This window comes from Malania oleifera, chromosome 7 (assembly GCF_029873635.1).
Source record: "Malania oleifera isolate guangnan ecotype guangnan chromosome 7, ASM2987363v1, whole genome shotgun sequence".
NCBI classification, from domain to species: Eukaryota; Viridiplantae; Streptophyta; class Magnoliopsida; order Santalales; family Ximeniaceae; genus Malania; species Malania oleifera.
In genome coordinates, this window is record NC_080423.1 from 1,772,428 (window position 1) to 1,798,313 (window position 25,886).

Sequence of the window (25,886 nt, forward strand, 5' to 3'; positions counted from 1 at the left end):
TTTGCAAGTCAATAAACAAATAGAAGCTCTTTTTTCGTTAATCCATTATGATATTTGGGTACCATTCACATTGTATCCAAGTGTGGTTTCAGATAATTCGTAACTTTGTTGATGAGTATTCAAGGATGACTTGGCTCATTCAATAAAAGATCATTTTGAATTATCTCATATCTCTTTTGCCTTTTGTTTTGAAATAAAGACTCAATTTGGTTTACCTATTTGGGCACTTCGTGTTAACAGAGATAATTTAGGATGCAAATAGCTTTGTAGAAATCCCTACAGTGTGAACGATGGCCACAGTTGGTGAATGACGGCCAGCAGTGTGAATGAAGGCCGCGGTTGGTGAATGACGACCACCTACCATGGTGGGTGAGCCACCACCACCTACCATGAGATCTTGCCACAAGCCAGAAGCTATAAACTGAGACCCCCCACTAAAGCCTAACGACACATCCCAACTGCAAATTGTGTCCTCTTCTGTTTTTCCATATTTTATTCTGTGTGTACATGTTAAATAGGGACCCAAGTATGTAAAGAATACACAATTGAATATACAATTGATTCATTTAGACCAAAATTGACATGGTATCAAAGCCCCTCTTCTGAGTTTGTTGTTCTCAGTTTCAGCAAGTTCCGTCTTGCTTTTCATGGGAATCGGTCTTCTCTGTGGTGTCCACGTTGGTGGTTATATTGAGTCTTGTTGGGGGCTGCCGGAGTTTTTCATTTTTTAGTTGCACATGCTGTTCTTGATTGCAGGCTACTCATCTCGGTGTTTTTCTTTTTTTTGTGGTGGTAGGGCATCTTTGTGGCTGTCAGCAGTTTTTGTGGTGGTCAGTAGCTTCGACTCCTCTTGGCGTAATCGACGAAGCTGCTGTGTTTCTTCCTCTGCTGTGTCATTTTTCTTACACAGGGGCAGGCTTGCTGTTTATTTGGTTGACTGCTTGGGCTTATTTTTTCTTTGTGCCTTTCATCATGTCTATTGAAAAGACTATTGTTAGATTAATGGAAATAATTTCCCTACATGGGAATTCCAATTTTAAATGTTCTTAAAAGAGAACGAATTATCAAATCATATTGATAGTTTTGCTCAAGTTCCCGTTGATGAAAAGGAATTTGCACAATGGGAGGTCAAGGATGCTAAGGTAATCTCTTGGCTGTTGGGGACAATTGAATCTCATCTTGTGACCAATCTTCGCTGTTTTACTACGGCTCGGGCTATGTGGGATTATCTCCATCGTATTTACCAACAAGATCACAGTGCTCGGAACTTCCAATTGGAGTTGGAAATTAGTAATTACAGTCAAGATAATTTACGTATTGAACAATTTTGTTCTGGTTTTATTAATCTTTGGAGCGAATATTCTGCTATTGCTCATGCCAAGGTTCCCCCTGCAGCACTCGTTGCTCTTCAAGTGCTTTATGCTGAGAGTCAACGCGATTAGTTTTTGATGACACTTCGACCTGAATTTGAGCCCGTTCGCGCCAATTTATTGAACCATAATCCAGTTCCTTCTTTGGATATTTGTTTGGGAGATTTGTTGCGTGAAGAACAACGGTTATCCACTCAGATGGGTATGACTTCTAAGAAGGTATTTTCTGAGGCTGTGAATGTCACATATGCAGCACGAGGGAGAGGGAGGAACAAGTTGCAGTGTTACAGTTGCAATGAGTTTGGTCATATTGCTCGTAATTGTCTGAAGAAAGTTTGTAACTAGTGCAAGAAAGTAGGCCATTTCATCAAAGACTATTGAGTGCGGCCTCAACATCGCCAATCCCAAGCTTTTCAGGCTGTTGTTCAGTCCTCTTCTTCTTCTGCGCCACCCACTATAAGCTCTAATTCGTTTGTTCTCACACCAGCAATGGTCCAACAAATGATTGTGCTTGCTTTTACAGCCTTAGGCCTACATGGTACGGCAACTAAGTCAACTTCTTGGATTGTTGATTTGGGCGCTTCTAATCATATGACTGGTAATATGACGGGCTTCCATGATGTTCGTAAGTATCAAGGCACGCAAAATATTCAGATTGCTAATGGCAGTATTCTTCAAATTACTGCTGTTGGTAATTTGGGCTCTTCATTTCGCGATGTTTTTGTCTCACCTGGATTGTCTACCAATTTGCCTTTTGTTCATCAAATGGTAGATAATAACTATGATGTTCATTTTTCTCGTGATGGTTGTCCTGTGTAGGAGGACGGTGCTCGCGAAGGGGCCTAAAGTGGGACGTTTATTTCCTTTACAGATTTCTGTTCCTAATGATGTTTCTTTTGCTTGTACGGCTACTGCCAATAATAATGAAGTTTGGCATAAGAAATTGGGTCATCCTAATTCTGTTGTCTTGGCTCATCTTATGAAACATGGTTTCTTGGGCAATAAAGATTCCTTTTCTTCTTCTCCTGTATCTTATGACTGTGCTACTTGTCGTCTTGGTAAAAGTAAAACTTTACCCTTCCCTACACATGGTAGTTGTACTTCTAATTGCTTTGAGATTGTGCATTATGATGTTTGGGGTATGAGTTCTATTATTTCTCATGCTCAATACAAAAATTTTGTGACATTTATTGATGATTACAGTCGTTTCACATTGGTCTATTTTCTTCGTTCTAAAGCTGATGTGTTCTCAACCTTCCAAACTTTTGTTGCCTATGTAGAAACCCAATTTTCTACCTGTATTAAGATCTTACACTCAAATTCTAGGGGCGAATACATGTCTAATCCTTTTCGATCTTTTCTCCAACAGAAGGGTATTCTCTCTCAGCGTTCGTGTCCTTCCACCCCTCAACAAAATGGCGCAGCCGAGTGTAAGAATCGTCAGCTTTTAGATGTTGTCTGTACATTGTTGATTGATTCTTCTGTACCTCCTAAGTTCTGGGTAGAAGCTTTATCTACTACTGTCTATTTGATCAATCGTTTGCCTATTGTCACTCTAAATTATGATTCTCCCTATTTTCAATTATTTGGCATATCTCCGAAGTATCAAACACTTCATACTTTTGGGTGTGTTTGTTTTATTCACCTTCCACCTGTGGAGCGTCACAAGCTTGCTGCCTAGTCTGCCATGTGTGCCTTTATGGGATATAGTCCTACTTAGAAAGGATTTTTTTGTTATGATGCTCATGCAAATAAATTTCGGATCTCCCGAAGTGTGATTTTCTTTGAAAATCAAATCTTCTTTCGGTCTCAGGTTATTTCTGATACTCCTTTTACTTTTCTTCCTGCTTTTGATGATGTGTCTTCTCCTATTGAGCGATTTAAACTAGGTGTGGTATATCATCGACGTTCTCCTCCTTCTTCAACGAGACACTGCTCTGTGATCAGGTCCTATGGTTGCTCGATGCTCCACTCAGGCTACACACCTACCAGATAGGTATGGTTTTCCTTATACCTCGCTTACTACAACTCTCGACACTATTTTTGTGCCTCACTCATATGCCCAGGCAACCACTCAAGCATGTTGGCAACAAGCCATGCAAGAAGAAATCCAAGCTCTTCAAGATAATCACACTTGGGACCTTGTGACTGGTCCCTCTGGTTGTAAACGGGTGTACTCAGTCAAGTTTCGGTCTGATGGGTCACTGGACAGATATAAGGCCCGTCTCGTGGCTCTTGGGAATCGGCAGGAGTATGGTATTGATTATGAAGAGACCTTTGCACATGTTGCCAAAATGACTACTGTGCGGACTATCTTAGCACTTGTTGTGTCGCAAGGGTGGTCTCTCCGACAGATGGATGTGAAGAATGCTTTTCTACATGGGGATTTAAAGGAAGAAATCTATATGTCTCCACCTCCCAGCATATTTGCTACACTTTCCTCAGAGGTTTGTCGGCTATGCCAATCATTGTATGGACTGAAACAAGCTCCGCGTGCATGGTTTGATAAAATTTGGCTTTACTCTGCTTGATTTTCAGTTTACTCAGAGTCAGTTTTATTCCTCCCTTTTTCTTCGCAAAACTTTTGGAGGAATTGTATTGCTTCTAATATATGTCGATGACATTATAATTACTAGCTCTGATATTGCGTTAATTTAGCAATTACAATAGCATCTCAAGGCCTCTTTCCACATGAAAGATCTTGGTCCCCTACAGTACTTTCTTGGCCTTGAGGTGCAACTTACTCCAACTAGTATGTTGTTACATTGGCACAAATACACACTGGAAGTGATTTCATTGGCTGGTCTCCAATCAGGTAACTCTATTCTTACTCCCTTGGAGGTAAATCTTAAGCTTCGTCAAGAGGCAAGCGAGCTTCTATCAGATCCATCCTTGTATCGGCAGCTTGTTGGGAGTTTGAACTACTTAACCATTACTCATCATGATATTTCTTTTGTCGTGCAGCAAGTCAGTTAATTTATGCAGGCTCCTTGACATCTTCATTTAGCCGCTGTCCACCACATTATCCGATATCTGAAGGGCACCTCTACATGCGGGTTGTTATTTCCCAAGGAATCTTCCTTACAGTTGGCGGGGTATAGTGATGCTGATTGAGCCGGATGTGTGGATACTCATCGCTCTATTACTTGCTAGTGCATGTTCTTAGGTAATGCACTCATTTCCTAGAAGAGTAAGAAGCAAGATAGAGTTTCCAAGTCCTCCACTAAATCAGAGTATCGTGCTATATCTTCTGCATGCTCTGAGATCACATGGCTTCGTGGGTTATTGGGTGAACTTGGGTCTTCTCAACTTCATCCCACTCTTCTTCATGCTGATAATACCATAGCTATTTAGATAGCCGCTAATCCTATTTTCCATGAGCGTATGAAACATATCGAAGTCGGTTTCCACTCCATACGTGAATCCTTTGACAAACGAGTGATTACTCTTCCTCACATTTCCACCGAACATCAAACTGTAGACATATTCACTAAAGCTCTATCTCAGCATCGACATCAGTTCTTCGTCAACAAATTGATGCTTCTTGATCTACCAGCATCAATTTGAGGGGGGATGTTAACAGAGATAATTTAGGATGTAAATAGCTTTGTAGAAATCCCTATAGCGTGAATGACGGCCACAGTTGGTGAATGACGGGCAGCAGTGTAAATGACGGCCACAGTTGGTGAATGATGGCCACCTACCATGAGATCTTGCCACAAGCCAAAAGCTATAAATTAAGACCCCCCACCAAAGCTAAACGACACATCTCAACTGCAAGTTGTGTCCTCTTCTGTTTTTCCATATTTTATTCTATATGTACGTGCTAAATAGGGACCCAAGTATGTAAAGAATACACAATTGAATATACAATTGACATTTAGACCAAAATTGACACTTCGGGGGGTGATAATGCTAAAGAATGCATTCGTACTCAATTCATTACTTATATAACTCAGTTTGGTATTTTTTTCATCAGTCATCCTATTCCCACACTCCACAACAAAATGGGTTTGTAGAAAGCAAAAATAGACAAATCCTTGAAGTCACTCATACCTTATTTTATCAAATGCATGTTCCAAGTGTTTAGGGGTGATGTTGTACCCACTCCCTACTGTCTTACCAACAAGATGCCATTCTCTATTCTTTGTTGGTAACCCCACGTTGTTCTCCTCCCGAATGCTCCTTCGTTCTCTTTACCTCCTTGTGTGTTTGGGTGTGTCTCCTTTGTTCATTAGTTGACTGTTGGCGGGTATAAGCTAAACTCCGTGCTATAAAATGTGTCTTTTTGGCTTACTCATGGATCCTCGTGCTATAAAATGTGTCCACCATTTGGGTTACTTGTGTACTCAAATGGGCTAACGTTGTTATAATCCTACTCTGCATCACTTTTTTGTCCCTGCCAATGCTACCTTCTTTGAATCTAACCATACTATTCTCAACCTTTGAGTGCTTTTGATCTTAATGTTCCTTTGCCTCATCTTCCATAGTCTAGTTTGTTGTCTTTGCCTATTCATGCACTTGTGTTCTACGAAATTTCAGTCCTTGTTGCCTTGATTGTCCTAATTTTCCGGTTTATTCATGAAAATGGCTTAAGGGAAGAGAGTTCCCTCCAACTTCTATTACTATGCCTTTTGTTTCCTTCTCTAATGATCTCACTTCCCACAATGTTGGTCCTCTCATTGCCATCCAGAAAAGTAAGCGCACATGTACACAACATCGCATCGCCAACTTTGTTTGCTACGAATTCTTGTTACCCTCATTTTATTGTGTTGTTAGCCACTTTGGATGGGAGAATGCGATGGTTAAAGAGAAGTGTGCATCATAAGAATATGATAGTTGGGAATTGGTGTCTCTTCCTCCTGATAAATTTGTGGTCGATTGTCACTGGGTATATACTAGAAAAGTCAACCCTAATTGTTCTATGCTTGTCTAAAGTTAAATTTTGTTACAAATATACTTAGGGGTATGGTTTGGATTATTTAGACACATTCTCCCCTGTTGCCAAACTTGCCTTTGTACGTTTGTTCATCTCCTTATTCACCACCTGTCACTGGCCTCTGCATCATTTGGATGTGAAGAATGCCTTCCTATAACATGATCTTTAGGTGGAGTCAAGCTGGCTCAAGAAAGCAGCTTACGGTTTGGTTGATTCAATGTTGTAGTACTTGAGTTTTTCCTTTGATGGTGTGTAATAGATCACTTTGTGTTTTATTACCATACTCCTTCCAATAGAATTCTACTTATTATGTATGTGGATGATATTGTAATTGCCAATGATGATAATCATGTTGGGCCTGAGCACATTGAAGTTGATTGCTACTTTGTTTCGAGAGAAACTTTTGCAGAAGCTCATTACAATAAATTATTGAAGTTTGATTCGCAGCTGGCTAGCTTGTTCACGAAAACTTTGGGGGGTGCTCTTGTTGATTTCATTTGTAACAAACTAGGAGAATATAATATCTATGCTTTAGTTTGAGCGGGAGTGTTAATGGATATTTTGGGCATTAGTATCATTAATAGGTGCTAGTGTTATGTTAATTAGTGAGAATTAGTAGGAGTATTATGGTCATTGATGTGATTAGGTCTTATGTTTACCTAATGCCTTAACAAGATCAATTAGGGTTTTCTACATGGTTTCAAAACTCGGAGACTGGCCGTCCAGGTTTGGCTGGACCTGGTCACTTGGCTGGTTCAGGTCCAGGTTAAAACTGGAATTAAACTAATTCATGTTCAACTAGGCCAACTCCTTGCAACCCAGCATAAACACTGATGGATCAGCGGAGCTGACCCGGTAATAAAAGCAAGGAAATTAATGAAATTGTGAAGGAAGCAGGTTGAACAATGCCCCTCCAACACAGTGAAGAAAGGATGCCACTGTGCAGTGCTTCAGTTTTGTTAGCTAGAGGAAACAAGAAGGTTTGAATACTGTTTACTGTGGTTTTACAATTCTACTTTTTTTTAAAAAAATTGTAAAAAAAAACTAGTATATACTTTAAATTAATATATTTTTAAAAATATATCTATATTTTGATTTTATATTGCCAGGGTTCTAAACTCAAGACGTTCAACGTTTTTAAGGTTTTGGTTTTGATTTCAGCAATATTTGGCTTATCCTTAAGTAAGGCATATGTAATGGTTAGGCACCTTTGGATGCATTATTGAACTCATTCAGTCAACAATGATTTTCCTCTCCTCACACATTCTCTTGCCACCTATGGCATCTTTCCTTCACTTTATTCTACTCTTTTTTTTTATTTGTCTCTCTCCTCTCTACCAATAATCATATCTCCTTTCCCAGTCTAACATCAAAATGAATCTGATTCTGCAATTTAGATGGATTTTATAATGTGCATCTATGTATGCAACTTATAGCTACCAGTTTTTAAAATTAAGGAATAATGTAAAATTAACTCAAGCAAGCCTTGACCTGGCACGTAATAAACTAAGTACAAACAAAATTAATCAAAAACATCTCTTCTTAATTATGATTTAATACTTGATGTGGGGCAATGCAAACTAGGAAGTAGAAGGCACACTTATGTCCATAAATAGAGGAGTGAATAAGAAAGTGAATTAAATGCTCAAATTTACCTGGAGTAGAAGCTTGCATGCATATGGTAGTTTCATGGTAGAAATATTATTTCCATTCTTGCACAAGGAACAAATGCCAGTTTTCAGCTTATGGTTATAGTATCCTAACAAACCACACTCTCTGCAAACCTGCACAGGAATTGAATGTTTTAAACTATATCACGAGAATGAGTACCAAAATTTTCTGATCAAATAACAAGCACTTGGTTTTGGTAAGTCTTAAATCTGTGTTGTGTTTCGCAAAACTAGAAAAAAAAAAAAAAAAAAAAAACAAAACAATTTAGTTGCATCAATTGTGCCATAACTAAAGCAGTTTCCTCAAGTGTCCAGGCTGAACTTGAATCATAGATTTCCTTAGTTTTAACCACAAAGTAGTAACATTAATAACCAGCAATTCGACATTTTTTTTGTTAAGATTTTCTCAAAAACCTTTACTTTCTTGATTGAAACAGTAACTTTCTAGCAAAAACAAAAAAGTGAGTTAATACTGCCAATGCGATGATTTGGGCCAAAAATGGAAAAAAACCAAAAAGTTTTAACTCTCCGCCTAGATCCATCTCAAACTCATGTTTCTTTTTAGTCTTTCAATCCCCTCACAATTGTTAGAAACTTGATTATATTTGTGCTCTTTGAAAGCATCTCGAGGATAGTTGTCTTAGTTTGCTCTCTTTTCCTCTAATCGCTTTTTACTTTACAGGAAGGAAATATATATCATTGATGGTGAGACAGTACTTATGCATCATTTGCAGAAGCTAACAGGACATGCATTCACATACAATGGATATTATGGTTGTATGTGATCTCCGACAAAAACTCATCTTCCATAAGGTCCCCATCTAAATTGCCAATCCCAAGTAACAGAGACTGAGCATAATCATAGCTAGTTGAGTGGTCACTTGAACCAATTAGATTAAGACCAATGGCAGCCATTGAGTTCATATTTACTTATTCATTTTTCAGCGAAGTTAATAGATATTTTAATGGAAAAGATCAAAAGATCAAACAACATGGTGGAATACAAAGGCTTTAGCCATTACTTCAAACAACAAAGTTCAAGAAATATTAAAATGAAGGATTCTCTAGGGAAAAATTGAAGAAGACCCAAGGAAAAACCACTTTTTAAGCTTCAGATGAGATAGCTCGTTTAACAAAAGCATTAATCTCCTTCCAAATGCATAAAAGGAGGCAAATGGAAGAAAGAACAATCATCTGACACCAATCTAGGAAGCGTACCCTGAGTTAGCTAGGGAAAATGTATCACTTTAAAAGGACTAAGGACTAAGAACCTATCGATCAGAATACAGGCAGCGGGAAGATAAGTAAATTAGGCATAGCAATGTCACACAATGAGTAACCCCAAATATACCAATTGGGAGAACATTTCGTACACAACAAAAAGTTTCTCCAACAAAAATCTCCTATACCTTTGACAATTAGGCGCATAAATGACATAATCCGCTATTGACCTTCTCCCTTCACATCAAAGAGGATTGACAAAGGATATAAGTGTATTAGCAATGTCAACTCTTAACCACAAACTTCGCATCCCAAATCACAAGAACACCACCCTAAAGAACAACTTGAGGGCAACCTCTCCTAGTTCTTAAACCTAGACTCCCAAATACTCTTATCAAACTATCAAACTTATGGACATCTTCCCTTCACATCGAAGATAACTGACAAAGAATATGAGCATGTTAGCATGTCAACCTCAATCACAAACTCTGGCCGTCATTCACCAACCGTGGCCGTCGTTCACACTGCTGGCCTTCATTCCAGCAATGTCACACAATGAGTAACCCCAAATATACCAATTGGGAGAACATTTCGTACACAACAAAAAGTTACTCCAACAAAAATCTCCTGTACCTTTGACAATTAGGTGCATAAATGACATAATCTGCTATTGACCTTCTCCCTTCACATCGAAGAGGACTGACAAAGGATATAAGTGTATTAGCGATGTCAACTCTTAACCACAAACTTCGCATCCCAAATCACAAGAACACCACCCCAAATAACAACTTGAGGGCAACCACTCCTAGCTCTTAAACCTAGACTCCCAAATACTCTTATCAAACCATTAAACTTATGGACATCTTCCCTTCACCAATCATGGCCGTCGTTCACACTGCTGGCCATCATTCCACACTCCCCCTCAAGTTGGATCAATAGATATTGATCATGTCCAACTTGCAAATAAACTCTTCAAAGCTAGATCTCTATAATCCCTTAGTGAAAATATATGCTAATTGTTTTCTTGTAGGGATATAGGTCATGCAAATTGTCCCCTTCTCAATTTTCTCCTTTATAACATGCCTGTCCACTTCTATATGTTTAGTCCTATCATGTTGAACAAGATTATGAGAAATACTAATGGCGGCTTTGTTGTGGCAATAGAGTTTGATGGGGAGCTCTATTGTGATGTGTAGTTCTTCCAAAAGATTTTGTAACCATAGCTCTTCACACATCTCTTGTGCAACAACTCTGAATTCAGCCTCGGCACTGCTTCTAGCTACCACACTCTGCTTCTTACTCCTCCATGTTACTAGATTTCCCCAAACATAGGTACAATAGCCGGTAGTAGACCTTTTGTCTTCTGCTGATCCTACCCAATCCGCATCTGTGTAGATCTCTACCTTCTTACTGTCACCTTTCTTGAAGAATAGTCCTCACCCTGGAGAGCCTTTCAAATATTTGAGAATCTTATATACTACTTCTAGGTGACTCTCCTTTGGTGGGTGCATGTGCTGACTGACCACACTTACAGTGAAAGCAATGTCAGGTCTAGTGTGAGAGAGGTAGATCAATCTACCTACTAGTCTCTGATATCTCTCTCTATCCACAGGCTTTCTTACGTCATCCGTTCTTTTTCCTACCTTGATAGGAGTATCGCTTGGTTTACAACCAACCATGCCAATCTCGGTCAACAGGTCAAAGTGCATACTGTCTCTGGGAGACACTAATTCCCTTCCTTGATCTGGCGACCACCATTCCTAGGAAATGTTGCATTTGACCCAGGTCTTTTACCTCAAACTCTGTGGCTAAGATCTTCTTCAATCTCTCCACCTCTCCTATGTCATCTCCAGTGAGAATGATGTCATCGACATACACAATCCGGAAGGTCCTTCTTCCCTCATTGGATTGTTTGAAGAACATAGTGTGATCAGACTGCCCCTGTCGGTATCCTTGATTCTTTATCACCTGTGCAAATCTATCAAACCACACCCTCAGTGATTGCTTGAGTCCATACAGGGGGATTTTTTCAATTTACACACTCAGGTTTCTTCTCCCTCCATGCAAAATCCTGGTGGTAGTGTCATAAACACTTCTTCTTCTAGCTCACCATTCAGAAAAGCATTCTTGATGTCAAACGGATGGAGTGGCCAGCCTAGGTTTGCTGCCAGGGACAAGAGAACCCGTATAGTGTTCAGCTTTGCTACTGGTGCAAATGTCTCGGTGTAGTCAATACCATATGTCTGAGTGAACCCCTTTGCCACAAGGCGGGCTTTGCATCATTCTATCATGCCATCAACCTAGTACTTTACTGTGAACACCCACTTACAGCCCACTTGTTTCTTCCCCCTTGGCAAAGTCATCACCTCCCAAGTTCCATTCTTTTCTAGTGCCCTTATCTCTTCCATTCTTTTCTAGTGCCCTTAATTAAAATTATTAATCAATTAATTAGTTAAATATTATTAAATTGATGTATTAAATAAATAAATAAAAAGAAATAGTATGAAAGAATTAAAAAAAAAAAAACTAATTGAAATAAGATATATATATATGTATAAGTTAATGTTTAATAAATATATATATATAAAAAGGAAACTTCCTGAAGCTTTTGCTTCAGGAAGAAGTCTATTTCTGCAGAGAGAAGGCACGCCAACCCCCCCCCTAAGTTTATCCTTGCGCCAACTTTGCCTCCGTCTCCGTCTCTCTCTCTCTCTCTCTCTCTCTCTCTCTCTCTCTCTCTCTCTCTCTCTCTCAATTTCTCAATGGATTTGCAGCGGATCGGGAAACGGAAGGTGCCGTTGGATTCCTAGTAACGTTGCCAACATTTCTACTGGAACGGATTTGTTGTGGGAACGGCTTAGGCACTACTCCTGGGGAAAGGTAACTTTTCCCCATTTCCCAATTTCGCTTTAAATCTGCCGCTAAATCGACGATCGGGCACCACCACGTGGTCCTAGTCGTGGTTGTCGTCATGTTGGCGTGGGTAAATTTTCAATTGGGGTTTTCTAGACCCCACTCCAAGGCCCCACTCCAAAGCGAGAGTAGGATTTGGGAAATTTGACAAATTGGTTATATTTTCGAGTATAACTATTAATTTGGAAATTATGGCCATAGGAAATATTGAAATAGTATTTTATTTAGGAATAATTTAATGGAACTAGAGTTTTTGAACCAGGGACCGGATGAGCATCGTGTGCATCTGTGTGGGATTCCTGTCGGTGTAGTTCGAGAATTCAGGTAAGGGGAAAATTTATGTATTAAATCAGGTTTTTCATGAATTAAAAAGTATTATGTGTTATTTATGTATATATGTTTTTGTGTGGGTTTAAAATGTCAGCCATGAAATTTATGTTTTCTGAGCCTAGGAATGTTTATATAGCTATGTATATGTGAAGGTAAACGAATGAAAGTGAGGAATTTTCTGAGGAATTAAATAGGAAATGAAATGTATTTTTAGCATATAAAATGTTAATTATGGGTTGACTTATTTTGTAAGGAATGTATATGAATTTTATTGTTAAACTGTGTGGCATGAGATTCTGTGCAAATATATGTTAAATGTATGAGATGCAGGCTAAATAAGTAAAGTATTGAGAATAAAATATGATATGGACAATGTTACTTATGTATGTTAAATGCAACCATGTAAACGTAAGACAGCTAAAAGACAGTCATGTTAGCAGATTCTAGTGCATTTCTATGTGGACTAACAAATGATGGCTAATGACCAGCTATAATACGAAGGAATGAAATGAAAATGTTATGCAATGAAATGACAATGGAATGACCATGAAATGAAATGACAAATGTAAACGATGTAAATGGGAAAGTCACTTAAAGTGAAATGCAATGCAATGTTAAGTTATGAACATGAATGGATATGTATGATTAAATAAAGACAGAAAGAATGATGTATTATGATATTAAAAGTATTTATGTATGTATAACATGTTACGGTTGGGCGGCAAACTCTTTACCTGAGGGCTTGCTGAGAAAGGCGAGTGCACTAGTAGCTTCAGATGTGGCAGTAGCTACATAACGTACTAGGGCAGAGGGAACCTATATGTATGGGCGGGTAGATTTTTCTATCCTTAGGGCCTTTGCCAGTAAGCTATTGTTGAACTGTGCGAGTACGAGATTAATCTAACACTTGAGGGCTTACTGAGTAAATTGGATGTCTTGGTATGCTTTTTTTGTGACCTTAGGGTTACCTAAGTATCAGAGTAGAGGGGTGCTACTTGTATGGGTGGGTAATCACCCCCATCCTTGGGTAATCTCGTAGGTTAAATATTTGCATGTGATTGTTTAGGTTCAAGAAAACGATTTCAATGTTATTTGATGATTTGCAAATGTAATTAAAATGATATCTATTTATCTCATGTTGGTCACACGTTATTTTAATATGTATGTTTCTTCCCTTACTGAGCTGTGTCTCACTCGAACATAATTATTTCTTTTTCAGGATATCCTCGAGGTCGGGCTTAGAGAGCTCGAGGGTTTTTCGCCTTTTGAGGATTGTACAAAGAGAAGGGGTATATTTTTTATATACTTTGGGGAATGTAAATATTTATGTTTTATGTCTTTATATGTTAAGTTTATTGAGAACGGAATGGTTGTGAACATACTAAAATGTTTTGGAGATTTGTGTATGTATGGTAATGCAGGTGTTGGATGGATAATATGGATGTTATATAGGGGTAGTAAACTCCGGTATTATTGATTATGATTTTTATATTAAATGGAGATTATGTTTATGTTTTCCGCTGCATACATCAAGGATTATGGATTATCAGGGATTTTATCAGGTATAACGCGCCGGACCCGGGTTTAAGGGTTCGGGGCGTTACATGGATGGTTTATACTGAGATTTAGGAAAAGTAGTACGATGGTGTTTGGCAAGTTCACACACTTCAAACTGAAAATCCAAAGCAATTTTATTCGAACATATTGAAGGAAGTAAGTGCTGCAAATACTAAAAACGAGGATGTCCCATCCTTTTGTGCCATAACAAAAGTTCACTTTCCCTAGGACTAGAAGCAGAGTTACAAACAGTAGGAGGACACGGTACATTCAACATTAGCTTTGTTGAAGTAGTACAGCCCCTCACATTCCTTAGCATTGCCAACCGTCTTTCCCGATGATAGGTCCTGAAAGACACGATGAGAAGGTAGGAATTTAGCTGAGCAATTAGACTGTTTGGTAAATTGACTAATAGACAGCAATTTGCACGATAAATTAGGAACATTGACATATTCAAGAGTAATAGATTCAAAAATACAAATACTCCCCTTGCCAGCAACAGGGGATAGAGTCCTATTTGCAATTTTGACTTTTAAATTACCGGCACAAGGTGAGTATGTTGAAAATAAATAATGAGCATCGGTCATATGGTCAGATGCACCAGAGTCAATAATCCAAGGGGTAAAATGAGGAGTGGTGCTAAGGGCTGTCAAAAAAGTGCCTTTGTGGGGCTAAAGAGCCAGATGACATAGTATCAGCAGACTGACCTGAGGCTTGGAAATTGGAAAATAACTCATATACTTTCGCAAGTTGGCCGAAATTGAATCCCCCACTAGAAGCTATCGGGCCATGGGCTTCTGTGGGTACATTTATTTGCCTAGGTTTCGGTGGAGGACTAATGACCATGGGCTTTATTGGGCTGTCTGGGCTTCCAATCCTCGAGCCTAGACTTGTTTTGCTCCTTTAACATCACATTCCTCCTACTTTCCTCACACCAAACCTTAGAGAAGACTTCTCGGATGGAGGGCAGCAGCCGACGACCTAGAATCCTACTCCTCACATCGTCAAGCTCTTGGTTCAGCCCTACCAGAAACTCGAATACTCTCTCATTCTCCATCTTCTACTTGAAACGTAGACTATCACCCGTGCATTCCCATTCCTAGTCAATCAGCATCCGATCCTCATCGATTTGGAGATATTTGACATGGAGTTGGTTGGTGTGGTCACTAGGCTTTTGTTGCCAACCTAGTGGTGCAACCTACGTTGTATGAAAGGATTAAGGCAGCCCAAAAGAATGACACAAAGTTGGTGGAATTGATCAAGAAAGTGCAGGACGGACAAGGGGAGGAGTTCAGTATTTCAGATGACAAAGCTTTGCGGTTTCGTTCTAGATAATGCGTGCCTGTAGATGCTGATATCAGGAGGATGATCCTTGAGGAGGCTCATAGGTCCCTGTATACAGTTCATCCCGGTAGCACTAAAATGTATAGGGATCTCCGGGAGTCCTTTTGATGGAGCGGCACAAAGAGAGAAATTGCCGAGTTTGTGCAGCAGTGTCTGACGTGCCAGTAGATTAAGGCTGAGCACCAGAGGCCGGCGGGCCAGTTGCAACCACTTTTCATCCCAAAGTGGAAGTAGGACCATGTTTCTATGGACTTGGTGATGGGTTTACCGCTGGCGCGACAGGGGTAGAATGCTATTTGGGTGGTCGTTGATAGATTGACGAAGACCGCTCATTTCATTCTCATTAAAGTCAACTACTCCATGGAGAGACTAGCAGAGTTATATATTCAGGAGATTGTGCGATCACATGGAGTGTCAATATCTATTATATCAGACCGAGACCCACGTTTCACGTCACGTTTTTTGAGGAGCTTGCAGGAGGCTCTGGGGCCTCAGTTATCTTTTAGCACGGCGTTTCATCCTTAGACGGACGGTCAGACTGAGAGGGTGATTCAGATATTAGAAGATATGTTGCAAGCGTGCATGCTGGATTTTGGGGAAAGTTGGACCCAGTATATGTCGCGGGTAGAGTTTGCATACAATAACAGCTATCAGGCCAGCATTGACATGGCACTGTATGAGGCGCTCTATAGTAGGAGATGTCGTTCTCCTCTATACTGGGATAAGATAGTTGAGAGACAAGTTTTGGAATCAGAAATAGCATAGCAGACGTACGATAAAGTCCGGCTCATTAAAGAAAGAAACAGTGCAACTCATAGTCGGCAGAAGAGCTATGCTGATACTCGCCGCCGAAAGTTAGAATTTGAAGTTGGAGATCACGTGTTTTTGAAGATAGTGCCACTGAAGGGGATTATGAGATTTGGGAGGAAAGTTAAGTTGAGCCCTAGGTTCATTGGCCCTTTCGAGATTTTGGAGAGAGTGGGGTCAGTAGCCTATCGGCTAGCTTTACCACCGGCATTGTTCAGAATTCACGACGTATTTCATGTTTCCTTGTTAAGGAAATACATCCCAGATCCATCCCATGTCATCAGTTACGTTACGCTGAATTAGAACTTAGCGATACTTTCGCTTATAAGAAGATACCAGTGCAGGTTTTGGACAGGAAAGAACACAAATTACGCCGTAAGAGAATTCCATTAGTAAAGGTCCTGCGGAGGAATCACGCAGTGGAAGAACTTCTTGGGAGCTTTAGGAAGAGATACAACAGAAATACCCGTATCTCTTCAGTGGAGATCAGCAGTAATCAAGGAAGAATACAGGTAATTATGTAAAGTCTCTTTTGTGTAGGTTAGTAAATATAATAATTTTCTACTAGTAGGTAGTGTTTTGGTTATGGGAAAATTCTATTTTATATGTATTTGTAATCACCCAGAACCTTGAATGTAATTACGGAATTCCTCCGCCGCAAGTGAGGGTAAGTAATAAGATAAGTAGCTTATTTTTCCTTCAGGGATGGTGTATAACACAGACAGTAAATTTTAAGTACGAAATTTTATAAAGAAGGGAGAATGTAACGCTCCAAGACTAATTATTACAAGAGGATGTAGTAGATCTTAAAAAAGAAAAAAAAAACATTTAATTAAATTAAATTAATAATTAAATAATTAATTATATAAACAAAAATAAATAAATAAATAAATAATTATTAATTAAATATTATATATATTAATATAATAATATTTATATTAATATTATTATTATTATATTAATATATATATATATATATATATATCCAAAGCTTCCTCAAGCAAAGCTTTAGGAAGCATCTAAATGAATTTGAAATTCAGGGAGAGAAGCCCCCCCCTTTCTTAGTCTCTCTCGCTCGTCTCCGTCTCTCTCCCACCTCCTTCAATTTCTCAACTGATTTTCGCCCGATCGAAAATCACAAAATACTGCTGGACTCCATTCTCGTCACCGACGTTTCTACTGGAGCAGATTTGTCATAGGAGTGGCGTAAGCATATCTCCTGGGATAAGCTCAATTCTCACTTTTACCTCAATTTCTCGTAAATCTTAAACCCAATTGACGATCAGACACTACCACGAGAATCTAGAGATGATTCTCTACAACTCTAGCGGAGCGAATTTCTCATGAGATCGTCGTAGGTATAATCCCAAAATTAGGCTAAGGGGGTTATTAAGGGGCTAATTATTATTTAATTATTGTAGATTTAGAAATGTTAAATATTGGGCATTCTAAGGTTGAATTAGGGTCATTGAATTCAGGGCTTGGATAAGCGCCGCGGGTGTAATTTCGAGACCCTGCAGGCATAGTTCAGGAAAACCAAGGTAATTTGATTATTTTAAAGTTCAATAATTTATTTAGGTTATTGGGAGAAATGTTTTATGGAAATTATGTTGGAATTTTGTTGAATGTTATGGGAAAATGAAAATTGTAGATTTTGTAAATTGAACTGTGTGGGCATCTCAATAAGCCAGGTAAGGGGATAAACTAAGTCAGAGTTTTTCATGAAATTATTCATTATTTTGCAGCCTTTAATTTCAGGAAAATATGTATATTGTATAATAATGTTTGGAAATTACTGTTATGAACAAGGATATGATTTGAGTATGTTTATCAAGGAATATGATTTTTAGAGCAGATTTTACGTACAGAACGTTACACATTTCTGTATGGCATGAGTTTAAATTCCATGTAATTATGTATATCAAATTAATATGTTTTTCTCAAAACAAGCACGATATGATAATTTTCAAGGAAATTGTAAAATAATACAGGAACCATGATTTTATGAATATTATGTTAAACAATACAGAGAAATCATGTTTAGTATATTATATTATGCCGACACAAATGCCGTGATTCATGTTGGCACAGATGTCATATTCATGTATGATATTACAGAATTCATGAAATATTACCATGTCAGATATTATTATGAAACACAAAATAGTTATGTTCAATATATGAAACATATTATATTTTGGGGCAGACTCATCGTACTTACAGACTCATGTTTTGATCTAGCGTGGTTGGCCAGCCATTGCTAGGTCCCGCCTTTGGGCTGTACCGCCCAGTCATGTGGGGTTAAGACATGACATCAGCTAACTATCCATCCTGGGTGCTATTTCAGTATAGTACAGTTATATAAGATGTTTTCCATGTATAGTATGCAGTATGTTATATTATGAATTGACAAATCAAGTTTTACTCAGTTTAGTACAGTCAGACTTTTCCAGTTATGTTTTATGTATTATTAATATGTACAACACGAAAATACTCATGTTGCCACACACTGATACTAGTTTATTTCCCTTACTGAGAGGTGTCTCACCCTAGCATTAAAACATTTCAGGAAATCTGGGTAGGGTAGATAGAGCTCCGCGACAGTAGAGTTAGACTATGCTACCCTGTCAGAAGCGTGAGTTGTTGTGCTAGGGTCGAATTTATTTTGGGAATTGGCCCTAGGATCCTTTCAGTCTTTTGGTGGATGATTGTATATATATAATTAGCGGATTTAATAGAACTCTGGTATGTGATTTATTGGATGGTTGTATGTAAATTATGTTTCCTGCTGCTTAGGTGTTTAGTTGTTTGGCAGGTATGTCCCCGGTACCAACGGGTCTGGGTAGACCATGTTTATATCAGTATAACAAGGAAACAGGGTAATTAAGAATGATGTTATGTTTTTATGTGAAAAAAAAAATAATATGGTAAAATAGGCAAGTCCTTACAATTTCATTCTCAAATGATTCATTCATGGGACTCCCAATCCCACATGGAAGCCCAAGACACCCCTCAAAAATGTAAAGAGCTCGCCTTGATCTCTTCTCACGATGCTACCTTAGTAATCTCTCTAAAGCATTCTCGTTCCCATATGAGCAACCAATGCAGGTTCTAATTATCACACATCATAGCCCAAGAATGCCACCATGGCAATTGTCTAGATCCACCACAATGTCACAATGACATACTGAAACCATTCCCATGACATCTCCATAATCAAATCAATGTTAACCAAAGTTCCCTCCAAGGTAGAACAACGAGCCAAAGCCATGTGTCACGGTTACAAGAATTGTAGCACCATGACATCCAACGTCCTTGTTGATTAACATGCACATTAGACTTTTAGTAGAACCCCTGAAACCAAAAGTAAAAGGGTTCAGAACAACCAATCTCCAAAAACCCAACTTTATAAAACACCAAGACTCGTTTCCAATCCCACAATAGACTTGAACCCAATCTGATCCGAAGATTCATATGAAACACATTTCAGAACGCAATGTTTTCCTTCAAATTGAGACCCAAATTGAAATTTCCCTATAGGAACCACTCTCTGATCTCTAGTTCCTCAATGAAATCACAATGACCATGAACTTTGCTCAAACCCACAAGACATCAACCATATATAAACCCAAAAGTTCCAAAGATGGTACTCTTCTAAGCACTCTAGCTCACTAGTCCTTTATACAGATTTGTATTTCATCCTTGATCTCTTAAAACTCAAACCCTAACCAAAATGCAGAAAATTCAACATTTGATTCACCAAGGAAGAGTCCTTCCCAAAGCCAATCTAACCCTACAAACTAACAAAGATCAAATCAATTCAAACTGCGGAACATCTTACACAAAATCTCATCATGGTTCTGATTACCCCGTAACCCAATTATGACACTTTGATCTAATATCATCTTTTGAAGGCAAATGCAATTTCGTTTCTATAGCAATAGGTCCATATAAAACCTTCATTCTTCAAATATTATACCCATACTAAGTCGATGACTTCATTGATTACCCTCTCCACATTTCATCACTTGTAGAGAAGGCTTTCGTACCAAATCCATAACCCAGTTTAACACCTAGTATACCCCTCTGAGGAGAACTCCACCTCCCGAAGGTTCTCCAAACTCAACCATCTTTCAAATCTGGGTGCTATCATATCCAATAAGACATCCAAAGTCATTTCTAGCGTTCCATTCCAAAGGTGAGTACCCACCCCAAAGTCTTGCTAGACTCAACTCCAAAGATGATTGCACAACCCTAGAATCTCCCACAACTCAACCAATCTTAAAAATCAATAATTCAAATCCCAATTCCTCAAAGCATAAACAATATCTACATGAATCCCACAATTCCAAAGTTCACCATTCGGTCCTTCCATTTCCAACCACAAGATGTCCATTCGTACTTCAATTCAAGTCCTCAAAGCTCAATAATTCAACTAGCACTTGTGTCGATACTCAATATCATATTAGAACTTCCGTGCCCTCTGACATTTAAACCTCATTCCAAACAAATGCTCAAGATCCACATTCACTTGTTCTCTAACAAAACCAGTCTTAACAACAGTTCATCGTGGCAAACTTTCTGATACTATTGCTTTCTGGCTTTCACATGCTCAATTCAAGTTGTCATCTAAATGAATTTCCCTTTGACCCAATTGTGCAAAACAAAGCTACACAACAACAACGAATAGAAAATGCCCTCTAGCCACAACAACTCATGTGCTTGCTGGCAAGATAGCTCAAATATCCTTTGACAAACTACGTCCCAATGACTGTTGGCATGAATAAAGATTACAAGGCCAATGGCGCAAAAGCGCTCAACCATTAGTTCCACAAATGTGGTCTTCAACTGCGCTCCCATCGAAACTCAAATTACAAGAACAATCTTAGGGTTCCAACAAAGTCCTAAGCAACATATGTAGTTCCCTTCAAGATTAATAACCCACCAGCTTTCCATCACCACCGTGATCAACACAGAGCTGCACCTGTGTGGCTTGAGGGTTGTTTGTCTAGGGATCTCACAACTCATTCTTTCCCATAGATCCAAGAATCTCACCTCTCTCTAAAGATTCAAACTTCCCAAGTTTAGTGAGAGACACTCTTTGCCAAACTCCTACAATCGCTCTCTTTCATCACAAAGTTCTAATGGATAGTCCATTGAGCTCTAGTGCTAACCAAAATAGGAGAAATCCTAGTGTGGCCTCAACACCCACCTCAACAGCACCGATTAATCTCGTTATTTACATTCTACAAATCAACCCTCATCCCCTCGATAGGGGTATAGGGTACAATCAAGCATCCTGATTTTTCACAATATAGTCCACTTAAGGCCAATTTTTACTTCATTAATTGCAATGGATCACATGACAAGATGGGAAAGAGAGACCAACACCCACATAAAGGTAATTTGATCCTTCCCCCACTCAATGTCAAAAACTAAATTTCCACAATTGAGTTGATGCCCATAGTATCAATCTCATTGTAATTCTCAAAAGAAAGATTGCTCTGATACCAAACATGCAAATTTCCAAGGCCACAAGGAACCACCCTTGCCTTGATCTGCCTAAAGAGTAGTCACGCCCGTACAATGACAAAACTACACCAAGTGTTGTTCAACCATACTCATCCTCATCCATAAAAACACTCTAATGTCCAACGTAGAGGTCAAGTCTCATAGCTTAAAAGCCCTTGTCCCAACAGAGGTTGTCATTGAGGAACTATGATTTGAATGGGAAGGAAAACTCACATTCTACTAGCACTGAGGGAACTCTCATCCCCACAGCACAATCCTTGTGTCAACGTATCTATCACTTACCACCCACTAACCAGAGCTAAGCAAAGTGAGACCATACACTACTCGAGTAAAACATAAAAATGATTAACATCCCTCGATAGCTCTGTCGGGTTTGATATGACACTGCCCAGGGGTATAGCCGAGACCCAACAAAAGCGAACATTGCAACCTTTTGGTCAAGAGTGGCGTGCAACTTCATTCTCATTTTCAATGACATGAAAGCCTAGGACACCCTTTGAGGATGCCAAGAGCTTGCCCTTGAGCTCTCCTTAGGGTGCTCACTTAGTATCCAATCGAATACTGTGGGAGGTAGATCTTTCAATTGGTGTTCCCTCAAAAGTAATCTCTTCGAAGCATTCTTGTTCACATAGGAGTAACCAACCCAAGATCTAATGATCATACATCATAGCTCAAGAATGCCACCATGGCAACTGTCTAAATCCGTCACGTCACAATGACATACTAAAACCATCCCTATGACATCTTCATAATTGAATCCATTTTAACAAAGGGAATGAGCTAAAACCACATGTCACAGCTACAAGAATTGTAGCACCATGACACTGAGCATACCATCTTTGAATATGAACAATGGATTTGTGATCGATACATGAAGGGGTGAGCTTGTGTGATAATCATACCCTTTAACTTTAAGCCATGGTAATTTAAATTACTTTCATAAATTAGCATGGTCATTGCCTTGCTTTTGTATTGAATGAGTTGATACTAACCATGTTAATTATGTTATGTTAATTGGAATTTCCATTCAATTTATTAGCGGTAGGAGGGGATTAGAAGAAGGAAATGATCAGGACCATCCTAAAAACATGAACAACACAAGAGTTGGCACAAAGGGAAAAAAAGAAAAAACAAAGCTGGGGCATGCTGAAACCAGATGTGACACCTCGCAGCACTCCAAACCAGCAGCAGCCACCTGGTAGCTTTACAGACCAGTAGCCGACACTTGGTGCACAGATGGCAGCACTGCAAGACTCTTTTCACCACCAGCTACTGCTGTCCTGGCATGTTTCCAGCCTAGAAGGAGACACTTGGCAGGTAACTGGCAGCAAGTAGGTGTTGTCTGGACCGTTCCAGCCATGCAAAGCAGCAACAACACACAAAATACCATAAATCCCTGCTGTAAATCCTAGTTCTAGAGAGAGAGAAAAGCAGGAAATGACAGAAAGCTCTGCAGAAATTCAGGGAAACTGGGAGGAAATACATAAAATTCAGAGGAAACTTAAAATAATTTGGAAAAGCTGAAAATCAAGACAGATGTTTTTAATTTTCATTTATTCATCTTGGGTATTCAAAGGAAATAAGGATAGAAACTTGCAATAAATTGAATCCTCAGAAGGAAGATTTAAGCTTGTTATTTCTAATTGCTTGATACGGCTGCATATATGTTTTCTTTGGTTATCATAGCTGCACATTTTGTATAATAGGGAAATTTTCACATGATAGATATTCATCTAGTAAGGATCATGGTTTTACTTGCTATGGCATAGCTTGTGTATGCATTTGTTGAATTGCTATTGTGCAAAATAGATGGAACCATGTGTAGTTTGTGGCTACGATATTTTGAAATTTAAGCAAGTAGGTATTGTGTCTCCCTTAAGTGAAAGGTCCTAAACCATTGGAGGGTATTTGCAGGTTAAGTTGTGGTTCGCCAAGCTAAAAATTGGCACTTGTTTGAGATAAAATTGCACTTGGTTGAGACAGCACTGCCATGTTGAAAAAAAAATGTTGAAATGCATTCTATTTGAATGTTTTGTGCTGATAACTTTAGATGAAGAGATTGCTCAAAATAAAGAGTGCATTCATAGATATTGCTTAGAGTAGTGTGTGCATGTACCATATGATTATGCATGCATATAAGAAGCAAGGTTTTAAATAACGATAATGGTCTCAGGTAACTGTCGCTGTCGCAGATGTTACATAATGAGTAGTGGTCACCACGTCCGTGAATTCATTTTTTTTCATTAGACTCTTCTTAAAAACATATAGTTTCACATGTTTTGAACCTAGAATCCTATACACTAATGCTTTAAATGATTTTTAGTAAATTTTTCTCAATTTAAATGTAACATATACTACAAGTATTAGACATCATCTTGGTTGTTTTAGCTGCTATTGGCGACAAGAAGCAGGAATTTGCTACTTTTCACTATTCTATTGATTTAAGTAAATTTAAGACTAAGAAATCATAAATATAAAGAAATATAAAATATAGAATGCCATCTTTTGTACCTTCAGTCTTTAATGAAAATTTTGTTATCCAAAAAATAAAATATAGAATGGTCATATGTCAAACAAGAACAAAAATGCATACAGTAGAACGTGTTTTAGTCTCCAAACTAGGTGTAGAAAAACAGGAAAAAAATAAAATAAAATAATATTGAAAGAACTTAGAATACAAATGCATGTAATTTACTGATATAAAAACAATTGGGCTTATTTTAATGGTAGTTATTGAAAAAATGCTTACTAAATGTCAGGGAAAATAAACCCAAAAAAAATCCAACTTAAAATTGTGTTTCTACGTTTCAATAAAGGGAAAAGAGAAGGGAAAATGCAAAAAAAAAAAAAGGACTAAAAGACCTGTTTTAGTCATTCACAGCCAGTCTAACATTGTAACAGTTTGTAATGGTCAAGAACAGCCTGTAAATTCTGTAACAGCTGTTGTGAATTGGCATACAACCGAGATATCGCCCCATAACAGCCTCAAAAGCCACCAATACCATTGCATAATGTTCATAACAGCCCATACGCACCGATTTTTAATACTATGATAAGACGCCATATCTTAAAGTATTGAAATCCTTATTTGAATAAGGGGGAATTAAGAATATCTACTAAACTTGTGGTTGCTTACCTTGCTCCTAAACAATTTCAGGTTAAAACTGAAAGGAAGCCAGGTCATTACGTTTTGACATGTACTAGAAAAATTAAGCATGTATTTTGTCGGCAGATATGTATTTAGCCTAGGAAATGTGAAAAATGTAATATATATTTTCCCGGTTGCTTTATGAAATATTTGTATGTATTTTGTGTTTCAACAAATATTCACTCTTAATTAGCTTCTAAACTTTCTTTCAAAATAGTTTTGTGAAAGAAATTCTTGCCTAGGCCTAGTGCCTCTTATCTAATTTTCAATGGAGTCATGGCCAATCATGTGCCAAAAATAGGGACGTGACAGTTTGACATGGAAATAGGAGCAATAATAGGGTCAAAATTGTTACAGGAACAAGCAATCACAGAATGAGTGTGGGTAGGTAAGTCGTGCATAGATGATGGTGCTCTTACCTGAACCTCAAAAGGATCACTAGAGATCATTAAGCGCTCAAGCGCCAACATGCTAGCACCATACGCAATTAAGCAATCACGTTCCATTTCACCAACTCGTAATCCTGTGACATGAACAGCACTTACAACAAAATGGATTCTTCTGGGAGAAGGGGGTGAGTGCCATAATTGATTGTATCAAATTGGAAAGATAAAAACCTCCATTCCGAGCTCTTCCTTCGGTAGGCTGCCTGGTTAGTAAAGTGTGAGGTCCACTAGCTCGAGCATGCATTTTATCTAGAACCTAAGCATAATCATAAAGCAAATGTTGCATCATAAAAAAGGAACGTGCAGGTTGACATTGTGAGGCATATATTGCACATGAGAGGATGTGCATTTAACAGTTGTAAGCATCACCATGTTTCTATATCTAAACCTGAATCAGGATACAGACTTCAAATCAAAGATTTGAAAAATAATTCTCTGGAGAGAAATAGAATCTCACCATATGCTTTAGTTTTTGGTAGTAAATTGGACCCATGAAAATATATGCTTGCAGCGGAGAGCCTGTGATACCTGTAAAGGATATGTGGCATCAGAGCGTGGGGGAGGAGCTAAAATAAATGTTGTTGCACACATTCCCAGTGTTTTTCTGTG

At 38.5% G+C, this 25,886-nt stretch overlaps 1 protein-coding gene across 3 annotated transcripts in view; it reads right to left on the reverse strand.

The window, feature by feature from the left end:
- LOC131159997 (DNA-directed RNA polymerase III subunit 2) overlaps positions 1 to 25,886 on the reverse strand; it is a 130,364-nt gene that overhangs the window by 8,474 nt on the left and 96,004 nt on the right. For 2 of the 3 annotated variants that reach the window (XM_058115266.1, XM_058115267.1), the window contains 4 exons: positions 25,735 to 25,805; positions 25,449 to 25,533; positions 25,251 to 25,354; positions 7,965 to 8,093 (listed from right to left, as the gene is read on the reverse strand). In XM_058115266.1, coding sequence (XP_057971249.1) covers positions 7,965 to 8,093; positions 25,251 to 25,354; positions 25,449 to 25,533; positions 25,735 to 25,805 — 389 coding nt within the window. Of the gene's footprint in view, positions 1 to 7,964; positions 8,094 to 25,250; positions 25,355 to 25,448; positions 25,534 to 25,734; positions 25,806 to 25,886 lie in introns of those variants that run through there. The other variant, XR_009137907.1, reaches the window with a different exon arrangement.